The sequence below is a fragment of the Sorex fumeus genome, unplaced genomic scaffold (assembly GCF_029834395.1).
Source record: "Sorex fumeus unplaced genomic scaffold, SorFum_2.1 ptg000020l, whole genome shotgun sequence".
Lineage (NCBI taxonomy): Eukaryota > Metazoa > Chordata > Mammalia > Eulipotyphla > Soricidae > Sorex > Sorex fumeus.
In genome coordinates, this window is record NW_026606077.1 from 8,383,010 (window position 1) to 8,402,186 (window position 19,177).

The 19,177-nt window shown below is 42.7% G+C and overlaps 1 protein-coding gene across 1 annotated transcript in view; it reads right to left on the bottom strand.

Moving 5' to 3' along the window:
- CFAP70 (cilia and flagella associated protein 70) overlaps positions 1 to 19,177 on the bottom strand; it is a 67,690-nt gene that overhangs the window by 24,848 nt on the left and 23,665 nt on the right. Inside the window, exons 8-12 of the mRNA XM_056113454.1 lie at positions 18,938 to 19,037; positions 15,633 to 15,767; positions 11,699 to 11,869; positions 10,318 to 10,395; positions 8,445 to 8,536 (exon numbers count right to left, since the gene is read on the bottom strand). Coding sequence (XP_055969429.1) covers positions 8,445 to 8,536; positions 10,318 to 10,395; positions 11,699 to 11,869; positions 15,633 to 15,767; positions 18,938 to 19,037 — 576 coding nt within the window. The remainder of the gene's footprint in view (positions 1 to 8,444; positions 8,537 to 10,317; positions 10,396 to 11,698; positions 11,870 to 15,632; positions 15,768 to 18,937; positions 19,038 to 19,177) is intronic.

Genomic DNA, 19,177 nt, shown 5'->3' on the forward strand with positions numbered 1-19,177 from the left:
GAATCTTGCACGCTTAATGGCCACCTCCATTCTGTGGCCGTGGAACCAACCTCCCATCCACGCCTATCAGTGGCTAATGCAACCTCTGTAAAGAAACCCCAGTGGAATGGTGACGTCCCAAAGAGCTTCAGGACAGTAACAAGAAGGAGAAAAAAAAGCACCATGGTTGCCCCACAGAGTTCCCCTGGAGTGTCTCCCCCAAATGCGCCAGTCAAAGAAATCTTCCTTCCTGGCCTTGCCTTGGTCCCACACCTGGAACTTTCATTCTTGCTGTCCTGTTTCAGCTTCTACCTAGAGTTTAGGTGGTGGTTCTCAAAAGATACATAATCTTTAATGATACACGGTCCAATTTTCTATAACTTCCATTTAAATGAGCCTTTCTCTTACAATATTGTCACTTGGGCTAAAAGGAGAAAGTTGCCTTCTGCCTACCTATAAAGAAAATACTAAGAGCAAGTAATCTCATCCACACACACAAAATCTAAAAAAAAATTATTGATATAGCTTCATTTTGTAAGTTCTACACAGGATAATTTGGGGGGTTGGATCATACTCCCACTGCTCAGGGCTTACTCCTGGCTTGTGCTCAGGAATGCCAGGGATCAAACCTGGGTCAATAGTGTGCTATGAAGGCACCTCAATCCTTCTATCTCTCCAGCCCTTGTACAGGATAAGCGAACCACGCTGAGTGTCCCCTCAGCATTTCCAGGGCAGCTCTGGAGTTCCCCCAACGCTGGCAGGGTGGCCAGTGTCCCTCAGCACTCAGGCCAGAAAGGCACCTCTGGCCCTTGCGCTGAACCTCTCACTTCCTAAGTAGAGAATCCCTGTGGGGGTCCCTGAGCCTCACACTGCCCCCCCTACCAATGTTCACACTATCTGATACAATCTGCAGATTCAATGTTTCTTAGAAGCAGAGCAAATAGTCCTCAAATTTGCAGGAATCACTGAAGGGCCCAAATAATTGTAGCAATTTGAGAGTTAAGTACAAAGATGAGAGCATGATACTGACCAGATTTCAAACTATACTAAAGTGCCATAGTAGGGCCAGAGCAATAAATAGTACAACCAGGGAGGGGAGTAGGGTATTTGCCTTACTGGGCTCCAGCCCGGACATCCCATATGGTCCCCTGACCACCACCAGGAGTAATTCCTGAGTGCAGAGCCAGAAGTAACATCTGAGCACTCCCGGCTGTGACACCCCCCTCAAAAAACACCCAACAAAATTAATAAACCGTTATAATTTTTCAAACTATATGGTTATAGCATTTTTCAAACTATATCAATGCCATACAGTCTTTCGATCAAAACTATATGCCATTGATAGAAGAACAGAGACATCGCTCAGAGGAAGAGAAAACCCACACTTACGGGATCAGTTAACTCCAAGATATATTGAAAAGATGAAAGTCTTTAAAAAATGATGCTGGGAAAACCTGATAGCCACATTAAAAGAATAAAACCGAACTACTTTATACCAGATACCAAAGTCAATTAAAAATCTATTAGAGTCTGAAATCCATAAAGGTTACACCATAAAACTTCTAGAAGAAAACACAGGTGGTAAGCTCTTTAGGATTGCAATGACTTTTTAAGTCCTTAAATCAAGTAAACAAAAGCAAAATTAAGCAGAGTGTCTATATCAAACTAGAGAATAGCAAAGGAAGTCAATAAAATAAAAAAGCAGGGGCTGAAAGACTAATATAGTGGATAGGACACTTGCTTTGCCAGGTTTGATCCATGTGGCCCCCTGAACCCCACCAGGAGTGATTCCTGAGTGTAAAGCAAGGAGGAAGCCCTGAGCATTGCCAGGTGTGACTCAAAAAAATAAGCAAACAAACAAGAAACAAAAAGACCAGGGTAATGGTGGTGGTTTAAGTATAAACTCGGATAACTCAACATTAGCAACAAAAATCTAATGAAAAAATGTAGAGTAGGGCTGGGAAGGTAGCTCAATGGTCTGGAGCTCCTGCTGCATGGAGACCCAGGTTCAATCCCTGGCACTGCATGGTACCCCAAGTATCTCTAGGGGGGGACCCCTAAACATTGAGTTAGGAGTTGCCCCTGAGTACCGCCAGGGGGCAACAAAAGTATGAAAAATTACAATGTCAGTAAGAAGTTAAAAAAAGGAAACTTGCACACAAATGTGCCTGGAGCGATAACACAATGGTAGGGTGTTTGCCTTGGACCGACCTGGCGGATCCGGGTTCGATTCCTCCGCCTCTCTCGAAGAGCCCAGCAAGCTCATATTCGTGTCATATTCGATATACCAAACACAGTAACAATAAGTCTCACAATGGAGACGTTACTGGGCCTGCTCGAGTTAATCAAATCGATGAACAACAGGAGGACAGTGATACAGTGGTGCTCTAGTGCACACAAATAGTGAAATTATGAACTTACGCACACACAATGTCCTCCGAGTTCAAAGTGTTTCATTGTTAATAGAGTAATTTTAGCCATAGGAAAAAATGAAATACTGACAATCACAACAGCATGGATGGATCTCGAGGGCATTTTGCTAAGTGGAATAGGGCAGAGTTAAACGCCATATAGGACTCACTTATATGGGCAGTCGAAAAATAAAATCAGGTTCATGGACACCAAGAACATATTGGTGATCGCCAGAAATGAGTTGGCAGAGGCGAAGACAATGGGTGAAGGTCAAAATACACGAACTTTCAGTTCTGAGATGAGTTTTGGTGATATAGCATGAAGACCAAATGTCCGCTGGTTCTTGGCCAACTAAACCAGGAACTCAGGGAGGGCCTGAGAAGGTGGTGCAGGTTTGCCTCGTGGCATCCATGTCACCTGCAGCACCCCGGGATGCTCAGGCTACACTCAGCAATGCTCAGGAAACCAAAGGGAGCCAGAGAGCAAGGTGGTGCAGGTTTGCCTCGTGGCATCCATGTCACCTGCAGCACCCCGGGATGCTCAGGCTACACTCAGCAATGCTCAGGAAACCAAAGGGAGCCAGAGAGCAAACAGGGGGGAAGCAGATATTGAAAGTTTTCGTCACAGGGGAAAATATTTTAATTATGTATGATAACAGGTGCTAATGAGAATACTGTGATCACCCCCCAATGGACACAAATTTTGCATGCTTATGTTCTAATCCTCAAACTAAAATGTTGCAGATCAATTTATCATCAGTCAAAATTGCTTCCACATTTGCTACAGCATTTTCAATGGGCTGCTACTCTGCCACTTAGCATTCTGCATACAAGAGATGAAATGAGATCTTTGTTTTAGAATCAAATGGGAGGGAGACAATCAGGTCTCTTCTTTTTTCTCTCTACCCCTTTCTTTCTCTCTCCCGACTCCTTCACCCAACCTCTCCTTCTCCCTAAACGCAAAGCCTCACACTTATAAGATATGCCTCTGTCACAACCAAGCACAAGCCCAGCTGGGGAAGACTATCTGATCTAATAATTATAATTTATTAACAATACTTCAATATCCTTAAATATCCAACCCACACGGCAGAGCCTGGCAAGCTATCCGTGATCTATGCCAAATAGACCAAATTGATATGCCAAATCCAGTAATAAATGGATCTCATTCCCCTAGCCCTGATTATGCAGAGTCGAGAAGGATATGGAAGGAGAAGCTGATAAAACACCAAGGCAGACATGGGCTGCCAAAACGCAGAAAAACAAAAATGATTGTCTGTACTTTTAATGCTCGTACGCTGGCATCTGCTGCATCCATTGAAGACCTTATGGTACAAGCATGAAAGATCAAGTACGACATCATTGGTCTGACCGAAACGAGAAGACATCAATCCCATCATGCTGTTTTCGACACTGGAGAAGAACTGTTCCTTGGAACATGTGATAAAAGAGGCGTCGGTGGTGTCGGTATCCTTGTCAACACAAACTTAGTCACAAGCATTGATTCATTTGAATGCCTAACAACCCGAATTGGACGATTACACTTGAATAAATGTGGCTCACTACCGGCAGTTTCTATCTTTGTTGTCTACGCACCAACATCCAGTTATGGTGAAAAAGAAACTGAGAAATTCTACATGGAGCTGGAGAAATTCTATAAAGAAGATCACACCTTCTACAAGATCATTGTTGGTGATTTTAATGCCAAGATAGGACCAAGAAGATCAGTCGATGAACTCCACATCGGAACCCATGGCCTGGAATGGAACGAACAAGGTGACAGACTGTCTGAGTTCATCATGTCAACCAAAACCTTCCATGGTAACTCACAATTCCAAAAGGCTGAATCTAAACGTTGGACATGGGAGTCTCCCGATGGACGGTTCCACAATGAAATAGACCACATCATATTCAATCGGCGGTTTTGCCTAACCGATGTTGCTGTTGTCCCAAAATTCCAAACGGGATCAGACCACCGTCTTCTTCGTGCAAAATTCTACCTCACAGAACGAGGAGAAAAGAATGCAAGGTTTAAGAAGAAGACTCCCAGAACAACCACCAACTGGGAACTCTTTGGCTCTGTTGCAGCAACATGGGAAGATGCCGTCATTGACAACATTGATGAGGAATACGATCGAATGATTCAGCACCTCCATGATTGTGCAAGGAATGTCAAGAGAGAGATAACCACAAAAAACCGTCTTTCTTCGAACACTCTTGAACTTATTCGCCAACGTGGCGTGGCACGTGCCTCAGGCAACCACAAGCAAACGTCCGAACTGGCAAAACAGTGCAGAAAAGCCATCAAGGATGACCTCAAAAACAGGAGAGCAGCAGTACTGGTAGATGCAGCAGAAGCTGGGAAAAACATTCGTAATGCCCGCCTGTCCTTCACCAACTACAAAACCAAGATGACTGCCCTCCGACATCATGATGGATCTATCACATCTTCCAGAAGGGCAATGGAGAAGATTATTCATGACTTCTACTCAGATCTCTTTAATAGCCACATCCACTTGCCCACATACCACATACCACATGATGGATATGTCGTTCCCAATGTTCTCCCTTCCGAAATCCAACATGCCATCTCGTCGGTAAAGAAACAAAGAGCACCTGGCCCAGACAAGATCAGACCTGAACACCTGAAGAACTTACCATCAGTACTCATCAATACATTAGCTCGACTCTTCACACGCTACCTGTCTGGATGCAAGGTTCCATCCCAATGGAAAACCAGCAAGACTGTACTACTATACAAGAAAGGAGACATCCACGACATTGGCAACTATCGCCCAATCTGCCTATTGTCTGTCATCTACAAACTATTCACTCGAGTCATCCTGAATAGGATTAGCAGAACACTAGATGAAGGACAACCATGTGAACAAGCTGGATTCCGAAAAGGATTCAGTACCATCGACCATATCCACACAATAACCAAGCTCATTGAGGTATCTCGGGAGTTCAAGATGCCGCTCTGTCTAACGTTCATTGATTTAAAGAAGGCCTTTGATTCTGTTGAGACGGAAGCGGTCATGGAAGCCCTAGCCAATCAGGGCGTACAAACTCAATACATCAGGATCCTTCGTGAGCTCTATTGCGGATTCACTACCAAGATCTCACCATTCTACAAAGAAGTAATCATCCATATCAAGAGAGGGGTTCGGCAGGGTGATACCATTTCACCAAAACTCTTCAGTGCCACCCTCGAGAACATCATGCGACGACTGGAATGGGAAAACATGGGAGTGAAGATAGATGGTCGGCAACTACACCACCTCCACTTTGCTGATGACATCGTTCTAATAACACCAAACATCAGCCAAGCAGCACAAATGCTTGCGGACTTTGACCGTGAGTGTGGAAAGGTTGGACTACAGCTGAATCTTACGAAGACAATGTTTATGAGAAACAGCCTTGTTCCTGACGCTCCATTCGCTCTCAACGGAACCACCATCTCCGAATGCAACAGTTATATATACTTAGGTCGAGAAATCAACATGATGAATGACCTGGCACCTGAGTTACGCAGGAGGAAGAGAGCGGCTTGGAATGCCTTCAAGAGCATTGAAGAAATAACTAAAAGGACAAAGAACCTCCAACTACGAGCACATCTCTTTGATTCCACTATTCTTCCTGCATTAACATATGCCTCAGAGACCTGGACCCTACGAAAACAGGATGAGAACACTGTTCGGGTCTCTCAAAGAGGAATCGAAAGAACTATGCTTGGAATATCACGATTCACTCAAATGAGAGATAGAATCCGGAGTTCTGATCTTCGTCAACGCTCAAGAATCAGAGACGCTGTCTCATTTGCCAAGACACCAAAAATCAGATGGGCTGGACACGTAATGAGGTTTACAGACAACCGCTGGACTAGAGCCATTACTGATTGGATTCCACGAGACATCAAAAGATCACGTGGACGCCCACCTATAAGATGGTCAGACTTCTTCGTCAAGACCCTAAATGATCGGTTTGAGGCTCTACATGTTCCTAAAACGAACAGATACCATTGGGCTACGCTAGCACGCAACCGTGATGAATGGAGACGTTACTGGCACCCGCTCAAATAAATCGATGAATAACGGGGATTAAGTGATTAAGTGATTAAGTGACTTCTCTTATTAAATTATTAATAAGTGAATATAATGATCAGTGGTGTTAAGGAATGATAGAACTAAATATCCAAACCACAGAGTCAAAAATACTAAAATTGCAAGATCCAAATTTAACCAAATTTAAAAGGTGCCTGTCAAGGTGGCCGGCTGGGGCCAGGGTGGGTGGGTAGGAGAGGAACTCTGGGGACACTGGCGGAGGGAAGTTGACACTGGTGGTGGGATGAGTGATGGAACAATGTATGTCAAAGACCCAACTACGAATAACTTTGTAACTCACGGTGGTCTAATAAAATAAAATTTTGAAAAACAAAACAAAACAAAAGCAAATATATATACATATATAATAAGGTTTCCAAATGATTCGAAAAATTGTGGAGGGGCTGGGAGTAATATAGCACAGAGGGTAGGGTGTTTGCCTTGCACGCAGTCAACCCTGGTTTGATTCCCAGCATCCCATATGGTCCCTTGAGCACTGCCAGGAGTAATTCCTGAGTGCAGAGCCAGGAGAAAACACTGTGCATTGTCAGGTGTGACCAAAAAAGCAAAAAAAAAATGTGGAAAAGGGGCCAGAGCGATAGTACAGTGGGCAGGGTGCCTGTCTTATATACTGCTAATCTCGGTTCAATCCCCATAAGGGCCCCAAGCATGCCAGGAGTGTCCATAAATCCAGAGTCAGGAGTAAGCCCTCGGCACCACTGGGTATGCCCCCACCCCTCATCCCCCCAAAAAAAGCTAAAAAAAATTGTGAAAAAGATGTTCAAGCTCACAAAAGTCTTTAAAATGTGGGTTAAAATTTAAATGAGGGGACTGTGGAGATAGCTCACAAAGCACATACTTTGTGGCAGGGATACTGGGGCTCAGTTTCTGGTGCCACGTGGCCCCCTGAAAAATGCCAGGAGCAACCTCCAGGCACCAAGGCAGGGTCAACCCTGAAGCACCAAGGAGTATGCCACCTCTATCCCCCAGGAGAAACATCCTTCATCAAAATAACAAAAGTTCGGGTGGGCTGGGAGATCGTAGAGGTTAGGGTGTATGTTCAGGACTCAGTTTGATCATCAGGTCCACACAATCCCTGAGCATCAGGGTGCAGCCTTGGAGAGTACACCAGGCATCAACAGGTTGGCTCTGGGGGCCTCTGGCACCAATGCTCCTAACAGTACAGCATCCTCAGGCCTAACCACTGAACTGTCCTCCCTGGATGGCTGAGAATCTCTGGGAGCAGCGACCAGACCCTCTAAGCACTGCTTGGGCAGTCCCCTCAAAAATTTAAAAAAAAAATATTTAAATACCGTGTTGACAAATGTCTGAAAAAAACAGCACTCTCCTACATTGATTGTAATTGAACTTTTTGGAAGGCAAGTCGAAGGCATCTATTAAGGTCCAAAGTGGCTGGAGATGTTGTACAGGGTCAGTGGTTGCCTTATATGTGCCGGTCCTGGTTCTGTCCCAGGCCTGCACACAGGACACACAGCCCAGGAGGCCTCTGGAGCACTGCATCATGCACCCAACTCCAGTCTGGTTGGCTGAGAGTTGCTGAGGGAGCCCCCAGACCTTCTCACACTGTCTGGGAGCCCATTCCCCACGCCCCATGCAGTGTAAAGTGGCCCAGGGAGATAACTCAGAGGGCTGGAGCACATGGTTGGCTTAGAGGAGACCCAGGTTCCATTCTCAGCACCACTTTGTGACCCATTCCCCCAAGTGCTGCCGAGAGTGATTCCCAAACCAAGCCAGGACTAACTCCTGAGTATCACAGGGCACATCCTGAAGGCCTCTGAGCACCTCTGGGCCACAAGACCTGAGGACGTATGGTTTCCTGAGGTGGCTGCTACCCGCTGCTGGGGAGGATCCTCCAAGTACCCCAGGTGGCCCCCAATCCTGCCCCAGAATGTTTCCACGAAACAAGCATGGTAACCCTGGCTGTGCATACCTTGCGGCCAGCTCCTCCGGCAACCGCTTTGGAACCAACGCTTTGTCCAGCTGAATCTCTAGCACAATGTATGTCCCCGCTTCTACATATTGCTGTGAAGACATTTTTCTCTAATTATTTTTTCCAGAAAAAAGACCAGATATTTATAAGAAGCATTTTAATAACATAACAGAGTAAGAAAAAGTATATACAGAGAGTGAGGTCAACTGCTAAAACATTTTTTACATAGGAAAATAATCAAAAGTAAAACAGCAAAGTAGGCTTATTTCTTGAAGGAAAATTCATCCCCTCACTGAAGCCCTGTTTAATTTGTTTAGTACTTTGCTTCAAGCTGTTGTAAAATGAATGCCATTCTTTTTACACCAAGCAATCTTGCATGAAAACAAAAACAAAAACAAAAACAAAACTCCACCACACTCAGACATTCTTACACAGAGCTCTTTCAACACCAGCCACTTGTCAACATCTAAAATGTGTCCAACATTATTGCAGCTGTCATTTCTCCTAGATCAACCTTTCTTTTGCACTGGGGAGAACTTTTGCAGTTTTCTTAATGATTCTGCTATACTTCCAGAACCATGTTTGAAACCTGAGTTACCTTTAATTTCTCTTCCTTGATACTCACAAATTTTTCTATGATCACACATCTCGCCTCTGTAGGTTTCTGACTTTTTCTGCTACAACCCTTCTTAGAATCAAGCTCACCAACACTCATCTCTTTACAGTGAGAGCCCCGCGTACACCACCCCACCCTTTTCACGTCCTTGCGAGTGTCTGCACTAAAACACACAGGTCTTATTTCTATGTGACTTAGAAACCTTTGCTATGAGTTTCCAGTGAGAGTCTATGTTCCCTCATCACCGACAGAAGAAAGTTTAAGCTTTTCAGCAAGTCTTCAAAGCCTATATACAACATCGCCCAGACTGTCCTTTTTTTTTTTTTGACCAAACATTTTTTTTAATTATTATTAGTGAAAAACCATGAGGTACAGTTGTAGATTTACAATTTTTTGTGCTTGGGTTTCGATTATACAATGATCAGATACCCATCCCTCCACCAGTGCCCATTTTCCACCACCATGGATAATATCCCTCCCACGCCCATCCCCCCATCCCACCCTGCCTCTGTGGCAGGGCAATCCCTTGTGTTCTCCCTCTCCTTTTGGGTGTTGTCAGACTGTCCTTTTGTGCTTTGTTCTACAACTTGTCTTTTTCATACCTCTACCAGATTGAATTCATCAGCGTACCCGGAACTCTGCTACCTTCTTTCTGCCTTGGCTCCAGCTGCCCTCTGCTTTGAAATGCCTCTACCTCCACCTTCGGTCAGCAAAAGACTCTCTTCATCTTTCACTTCTCAGCTCAGATGCCACCTTTTCCAGGAGGCCTTGCAGGATTGCCCACACTGGTAGCTCTTAATCTGTCTCTTCTGAGCCCACAGAGCACTTTCTTTGTTCCTCTAGACAAGCATTCATCAGAATTCTGTATCATGGTGAGTTATGCGTCAGTCTGTTTCCCCTGTCACACTGGTGAGTGTCAGAAGGACAGATGAATAAAAGCTAAGAACTTTGTATCTTTACTGTATCTTTGCATTCTCAGTAGTAGCTATATAGCACTATTAATTAAAGTCATGAATTTTTAATGCTCTAAATAACCTGAAAGCTAACCTGAAAAATGAATTAGTACCTATTCGTTTTAGAGTGTTTCATTAAGAAAAAAAAAAAACTCCTCGAGGTCATAGAGTGATCATGGCAAACCCTGGATGGGAACTCAGACAATGAGCAACTGTCAGGGCATTTTCACCACACCGTACTTTCTTGCGCATTACAGGGATGAGGAATTTAAACTTGATTTTTTAACTCCTCATGCATAGTTACCTGTCCTTCTGGATTGTGGGACAGAGAGGTTTCAACTTCCAAAGGAGTGTCTGAGCTCTGAGATTTTATACTAGGTGCCTAATGAAAGAAAATAAAACACAATTTATTTATTTATTATTATATTTTTTCCTCCGCCCCTCTTGGAGAGCCCGGCAAGCTACTGAGAGTATCTCGCCTGCACAGCAAAGCCTGGCAAGTTCCCCGTGACGTATTCGATATGCCAAACACAGTAACAACAAGTCTCACAATGGAGACATTACTGGGTCCGCTCGAGCAAATCGATGAACGACGGGAGGACAGTGGACAGTGGACATGTTTTTATCAAGTTGCTCAGAGTATTTGATTAGATTTAATATTTGAACACCAATCTCACCACCATTACACCCTCTCGCCACCACATTTCCATCCCAATCTCCAGACCTTGCCCCCAAAGCAAAACAGAAATAATTTATTTTGTATTGCTTGTTACGAATAATCCACTAAAAATGAGACAAAAATGTAAAACATATTTCAAAAGTTGAATTCTTAGGAGGGCCAGGCGGACTGGTCTATGGTTGGAAATTTGCCACAAGTAGTGTATGAGGGTATTGTGGTGGGGATGAGTAGAAGTGCAGTTATGACAGAGAAGAGAAAAAAGGGACCACTGTGATAGTAATAGTTGGAAATGATCACTCTGGACAAGAACTGAGTGCTGAAAGGGGGTAAAGTGATACACATGACAACCTTTCAGTACCTGTATTACAAACCACAATGCCTAAAGCAGGGTATCTGGTGGAGAGAGAGGGTTCAGGGGTAGAACTGTCTTCCATAGAGGCAGGCTGGGGTGTCGGGATACAGGAGGGAAATTGGGGACACTGGTGGTGGGAAATGTACACTGGAAAAGAGACAGGTGTTGTGACATTATATGACTGAAACCCAATCATGAACAACTTTGTAACTGTGAATCTCAGGGTGATCCAATAAAAAAGGGGGGGGGGAATTGAATTCTTACATGGTCTTCAAGTGTTTGGTAGGAAGTAGGACCATTATGTGCATCAAAATGCATACCAAGGCCAGAGATCACTGAAAGAGTGGAGCACATGCCTGGCACGTACAAGCCCCTTCAACTGATGCCCCACACCAAATGACCCCCTGGCACATGGGGCTGGCCCAAGCGGCCAGAAGTGCTGTCAGGCCACATCACTGGGCCAGAGCAGCCCACTGGCAGGCCTGTGCTACCAGATAGGAGTGGCTCTTGGACTCTGAGTACTGCTGGGGACCCCCATGCCCAGTAAACAAATGAAATTAAAACTAAACACAAACTAATCACCAAATAAGAAATCCATGTAAACTTCTGGAATGCAACAAATCCAGCCAAACAACCTCCTTCTCAGAAACCTACCCCATCCACGAGCCTCAGCTTTCCTTCCACATCCCTTTCTTTGACTGACTTATCTTCTTTTGGGATCTTTGCAACAGTTGGTTTAACCACTGGAGAATTAACACCTCCGGCTTTATTATTCTGAATCAAATAATGAGCAGCATCCCGAAACAAGCTTGATACACACTTAGTCTGCAAAGAAATCCCAAAACGTAATCAATCAGTGGGGAACAAAATGAACTCAAAGTAAGTTATTCTCAAGAGAGTTAATCTTTAAAATAGTGTTGTTTCCCACACAGCATAAATACCATCTGTACTTCTATGTTCATTGCAGCACCATTCACAATAGCCAGAATCTGGAAACAACCTGAGTGCCCAAGAACAGATGTATGGATAAAGAAAATATGATACATCTACACAGTTGAATACTACACAGCTGTTATGTGTAGGTCATGAAATTTACCTATAAATGGATAGACTTGAAGGGTATCATGCTGAATGAAACAAGTCAGAAGGTGAGGGACAGATATAGAATGATTGCATTCACTTGTGGGATATAAAAAAAGTATGAAACTAATATCCAAGGCCAGGCAAAATGGGCCAGGAAAAATGGTCAATCGTTGGTCAAAGGTGTGGGAGTGGAGGGTAGTTAAGATACAGGAGGATCCACTAGGACAATACTAGTTGGAAATGATCACTCTGGACAAGAACTGAGTGTTGAAAGCAGGCAAAGGGATAGAGATGGTGACCTTTCAGCATCTGTATCGCAAACCATAAAGCCTAAAATGAGAGAGAGAGAGAAAGAGAGAGAGAAAGAGAGAGATAAAGAGAGAGAGAGCGAGAGACAAGAGAGGTGCCTACCATAGAGGCAGGCTGGGGTGAGGGGTGGCTTAAAGGGGTGGGAGGAAAACTGGGGACATTGGTGCTGGGAAATTATACTGGTGGAGGTATGTGTGTTGGAACATTGTATGACTGAAATAATCATGAATAACTTTGTAATGCTCTATCTCACAGTGATTCAATTTTTAAAATGGTATTGTTTTCTAAATAATTTAAACATTGTGAACCCATTGAGACGCAATGTGAAAAATGCATCATATTGTCATGTTAGTTGGACGGGTAAAGTATCAGAGCAAGTCAGGTCTATCCTATTATGTAAATTATTACAAAACCTTTTTACTTAGCTTGATTTTGGTGTTTCATTAACTGTTATTACCAGAAAGTTTTTCATCTTTGACATATACAATATCACATAACTTTAAATGGTAGAACTTATCTCTATATAAGTAATAGCATCTAATTTTACTGGTACATCTCTGTGCTTGAGGGTCACTACCAGTGGTGCTCAGGAAAGTGTGGGGGGCTGGGGATAAAATGGGGGAGTCCACATGCAAGGAAGGCACCTTAACTAGTAAACTATAAATATACACTTAATTTTAATTATTTTTGTTTTAGGGGCCACATCTGGCCATGCTCAGGGCTTCCTCTTGGCTCTGCACTCAGGGATCACTCCTGGCAGGGCTCTGGGGACCATATGGGATCCCGGGGATTGAATCTGGGTCAGCTGCATGCAAAGCAATTAAAGTGCCTGTAGCCCACTGTGCTGTCTCTCTGATCCCTTTAAGTATACATTTTAGAAACTATATGTCAATTGTGCCTCAATGAAACTACAAAAAGATAGCCCAACAATATTAAGGAAGCTGTAAATATATCTGATAAGCTGTAAATGATTGATGTCATTCATAATCCTCCCCTTTCTACAATATTTTGTATTTCATATTCTTTTTTATTTTGTTTTTTGGATCACACCCAGTGATGCTCAGTGCTTCCTCCTGGCTCTGGCTTGTGGATCAGTAATGGTTCTAAAATTAAGAAATATCTGTTGTGGACTAGGAATATGGCTCAGTGAGAAAATGCATGCCTCATATTGGTGACATCCTGGATTTGATCCCCGACATGGCAAAAATAAAAGGAAGAAAGCTGTCTTACTATCAACAAAGCAGAAATATGTTTTTTCCATGGTTGAAGTTTTGAAAGCTTTACTTTCTGCTAAGAAACAACATAATAAAATTAAATGACTCCCAATATCCAGGAAGTCACACATAACATGTGTCACGGCCTTATAAACATTTCCACAGGGGACACCCTTTACCCAAGAGGCATAAGACAGGCAAGGAGTGCCAGAAACACCTTGGATTCAAAATATTCCTTACTGAGAGAGAAATATATATATATATATATAGAGAGAGAGAGAGAGAGAAAGAGAGGGGGGAGAGCAGGATAGGGAAGGAGTGAGAGAGAGAGAGAGATAAATGCCTGCTATAGAAGAGTTGGGGGGTCATTGGTTGCTGAGAAATGCACATTGGTGGAGGGATGGGTCTTGGGACATTGTATGACCGAAATCTAATTATAAACAACTTCATAATGGGCTATCTCATGGTGGTTCAATAAAAAATTAATTAAATATTCCTTATTTTAAATTTTTGCTTACTGCATGTTCAGAAACCTTTCACTGTCACCAAATTTTCATAACCCCCACATTAAATTATTCAGCCCCATATAGGACTTCAATCCACGTTTCAAGAAGCTACATATGCTCATGACTGCTATAGATAAAGTACATTCGTCACTGCACTATAATAGAAAGAAACATATAGTTTATAGACAGATTTTAATATTTTAACCCCTAAAAATGGAAGGAACCATAAGTTTCTGCACACTGAACACAATAAAATTATTTTTTTTAATTTCTAAAATCTTATTAAAGCACCGTGATTTACAAAGTTCTTCCTAGTTGAGAACTAGGAAGAACACACAATGTTGCAGCACTGATCCCACCACCTGTGTCAATCTCCTTCACCAGTGTTCCAGGGTCCCTTCCATATCAACACACAAAAATTTTTAAGTGCACAAAAGGTTTCATCTTCAACTTTAGTGAGTTAAAAATGAAATATAACAAACTGCATGGTTGAAGTATACAATTTAACTTGTACTGACATATGTACATGTGCAAAACCATGCCTGCAATCAAGCAAAAATTTCTATCATCCATTATGCTTTCCTCATTTTCCTTTTGTAATCCTTTACCCATGTTCCCAACCACCAACTGATCTGCATTCTAGTGCTACAGATATTTTTCTTAGAATTACATTTATATGTAATTCTTTCTTTTCCCCTTATTGTCATCTGAGCATGACCCACTGTTAGTGCCAGGCTCACACACTTGTTGACAGAGCTTACACACCTGGCGGCAGTGTGCTGGAGGTTGCACACTTATGGTGACCCTGGGGATCATAAAGCAGTGTCAGGGATAACATTTGGGTGATGTTCATACTTTCACAGGAATTACTCTTTCGCCGAGTCACACCCCAGTCGTCCCTGGGATTATATGTAAGAAGGAGCATGCAAGGAGCTGGAACAATAGCACAGCGGGTAGGGCGTTTGCCTTGCATGTGGCCAACCCAGGTTCGATTCCCAGCATCCCATATGGTCCCCTGAGCACCGCCAGGAGTAATTTCTGAGTACAGAGCCAGGAGTAACCTCTGTGCATCGCTGGGTGTGACCCAAAAAGAAAAAAAAAGAGAAGGAGCATGCAGTGGGTACTCTCTTTGATGCTCCCTTTCACTTAGTCTAAGCAAGTTGAGATTCGTCCATGTTATACATATTAATAGTTAATTCCTTTTACTGCTAAGTAGTTTCTACTGTGTAGCAATGTCTCCAAGTTTGCATTCTCTATTCATCTGTTGCTGGAGAACTGAGTTGTTTGCAGTGTTTGGTTTTTAATCATTCTAAAGTTTTAATGTCTAATCACAAAATAACTCAAAGGCTCTATTTAACCTTCCACTATACCAACTGTCTTCAAACATCATCTGCAAAGTTGTGTACGTTAACAATGCAGGTAAACACATTATAAGTGAGCTGTGAGAAAGATGCCTTCTCAATCCCCTTCTCTTACCTTCTCATAGACTGTACTGTCTAGGTAAGGGTAAACACGAAAAGCACCCCGGATCCTCTTCACGCCTGGATACAGCAACGGAACCATATTAACATAAGCTACACCATGAAATGAAAGTTGACTTTCCTCTTCAGACTAAAGGGAGAAAGACAGAGTTTTTAGTGCTACCAAGCCAGGGCAAAAGGCATGGGGGGTTGTGGCTGGGAGTTTAGCTCGTGTGGTTGGGTGTATGCCCAGCACATGCAAGACCCTGAGCTCAGTCCCCAGCACCACATGATCCTTCCTCTCAAGGATGGATGGACGCAGCTCCAGGGGCCAGTTGTGACCCCTCGTCTAGAAACAAGGAAAGGAGCTCCGACTCAACCCATTCACATACTTAGCTTTAGTAACTAGATGTGCGACTTCGTTACATTACTTTAGGTTAGTTAAGCAAACAGTTAAATAAACTTCTTTATCTTCAAGATGAGCTTATTAATAGCATATCACTGAGATAATACATACAAGCAGCATTAATGAACAGTAAAGGCAACCATTCGATAGTTAATAAATACTCAAGTTAATTGATGATATTTCACTTTGTTACTTCTTAGGAAAAAGTGAAGATTTATTTTAAAAAAAAGAAACAATAGCAAAAAACACAATTTTAAAGGACTTAGAAACTGGCTTTTAGTTCTACTTCATAGATTCATATAAATGAAAGGGAACTTTTCCTTCTACTAAAACAGATCCCACAATACATATATGACAGTACATGAGGAATATATGGATAAACCTTCAGATTCACAAACAAACCCCAAATCAGAGCACATAACATAAAACACAAAGACATGGTACATGAGAAGATAGAAATCTCCTTATAAAAATGTTTACACTTCTAGAACTTAGTTGCCCAAGTTAGAACTTCCTCCCTGAACACAAAGAAATGGACAGGTTAACAAACTCAACAAAGGTTTCCCAGCTGTCTCTGGTACAGAGAAAGAGACGTGAACACTCCCATTTGGGGGGGAGGGGTCCCATAATTTTTAATTAAAATTTTTTTTGGAGTCACCATGAGATAAAGAGTTACAAAGCTGATCATGGTCGGGCTTCAGTCATACAGTGTTCTAACACCCATCCCTCCACCAGTGTACATTTCCCACCAACAATGTCCCCAGTTTCCCCCCACCACCCTCCCCACAGCCTGTCTTTATGACAGACACTTTCCTTCTGTCTGTCTCTCTGGGTCCCTATCTCTCTCCCTTTTGGGGCATTATGGTTTGCAATACAAGTACTGAGAGGTATCATAATTGTTCCTTAACCTATTTTCAACACACAGTTTGTATCCAGAGTGATCATTTCCAACCATCTTTGTCATGTGGAAACAACCCAAGTGCCCAAGAACAGATGACTGATTAAAGAAACTATGGTACATCTACACAATGGAATACTATGCAGCTGTTGGGAAAAAAATGAAGTTATGAAATTTGCTTATAAGTGGATGACATGGAGAATATCATGCTGAGTGAAAATGAGTCAGAAGGAGAGGAACATATATAGAATAATTGAACTCATCTGTGGGACATATATATATATATATATATATATACACATAATATCATACCAATACCCAAGGACAGTAGCACCAAGGGCCAGGAGGATTGGTCCATGGTTGGAAGCCTGCCTCAAAACTCCCTTTGTTCAGCAGGGAAGAGTTGTGGCAAAGAGAATGTTGGCTGACACACACAGCTCTGGTGGCTGCAGAGGTGACTGTGTGGTTAGCAAAGGATTAGGGCAGGGACTGGAATAATATCACAGTGGGCAGGGCATTTTTCTTGCACAGGGCCAATCCAGGTTCAATACCTGGCATCCCACATGGTCCCTTGAACACCACCAGGAATAATTCCTGATTGCAGATTCATGAGTAACCCTTGAATATCTGTGGATAGCACCGTAGCACTGTCCTGTCGTTCATCGATTTGCTCAAGCAGGCACCAGTAATGTCTCCATTGTGAGACTTGTTGTTACTGTTTTTTGGCATATTGAATATGCCACAGAAGCTTGCCAGGCTCTGCTGTGTGGCGAGATACTCTCGGTAGCTTGTTGGGCTCTCTGAGAGGGACAAGAGTATCTGTGGGTGTGGCCCAAAAACCAAAACCAAAACCAACTAAAAAAGATGCAAAGTCAGATGTAGAAAGGTAAATAATCCAAACTTTCCAGAAGATCCTCCTCTTTTTATTCCCAGATTCTACTATCCTAGCGAGGGGGAACCCCTTCCTCTTTTTTGAGTCAGTGAGTCAAACACTTTTGAAAAGAATCCTTGAAAAGACATCCTCATGAAGTCTGAATTTGTCATGTTTAATCACTTTTACCAGATCTTAAAACAAATAATTTTAAATATCTTGGACTTAGGTGAGGACAATTCTTCTTCCCAGAAGAGATTGATGCATTCTTATTTAATTTTAAATTCAGCTCTTAATTTCTTTTGTGCCAATTTCAGTCTTATTATTGGTAAAATTATAACAAAGAACTAAAGAGAAATAAAGTATTTTCGAATAAAGTCTAGATAATTAAAACAAAAAATGTTTTTGTTTTTTGTTTTTGGAACCACACTTGGCAATGGTCAGGGGTTACTTCTGGCTCTGCGATCAGGAATTACTCCTGGTGGTACTTAGGGGACCATATGGGATGCCAGAGAGAGAACCTAGTTTAACTGTACAAAGCAAGTGTTCTCCCTATCTGCTGTACTGTCGCTCCAGCCCCCAATGTTAAAGTAATTTTTCATATGGAAAGCAAGGGTGATCAGTCATCCTGATTTGCCAGGGATAGGGAAATTTCATGAGACTTAAGTCTTGAAGCATTAATCCAAGAAACTATGGGCAGCTGAGGATAGTTCGGTCACCCCATGTTAATACAGCTTGTCAATTCAGTTACCTTTGAGACGAGAACCTGAAGCTGAGGGAAAGTTGCCCAAAGGCCTGGAGTGCATGTTTGCACACAGGAGTCCTCAGTTGGACCTCAAGGCCAGCAGGAACAAGCCCAAGCATTCAGCTAGTAGTGGATGCTGAACATTGTGTGCATGGCCCCCAAACAAACAAACATCAACACACAAAACACAGCAGATTTAAAGCAGAATAATAGGCTAGCTCTAAAAATTCCTTTTATCAGTATTTTATAGGAGTCACTCATAGCAAAACTCTGGGACCCTGAGGCCCCTCCAAAGGATACTGGGAAGTCAGGTGGGTACCTTGAGGTATCAGAGATCCAACTAAGACCTCACACATGCTGCATTTGTGAAAGCTCCCCAGATTTTTATGCAGCTGCTTTACCTTCTCAAACTTGGCAGCTTTCCCTTTGGGGACAACAACCACAGGAATTCTTGTGATTTCTACGGGCCATAATCGACAATCAGCAATTCGCTTCTGAAAACTGCAAACCAAGAATCAACCAATTAGAAATATACACAAAAGTAGGGTGAACATAATGTAAGTTAAAAGGAAAGTATTCCTCCCAGTTTATTTTTTGGCGGGGAGACATGCCAATCTATGCCAGGATCTGTGCTCAGGGGT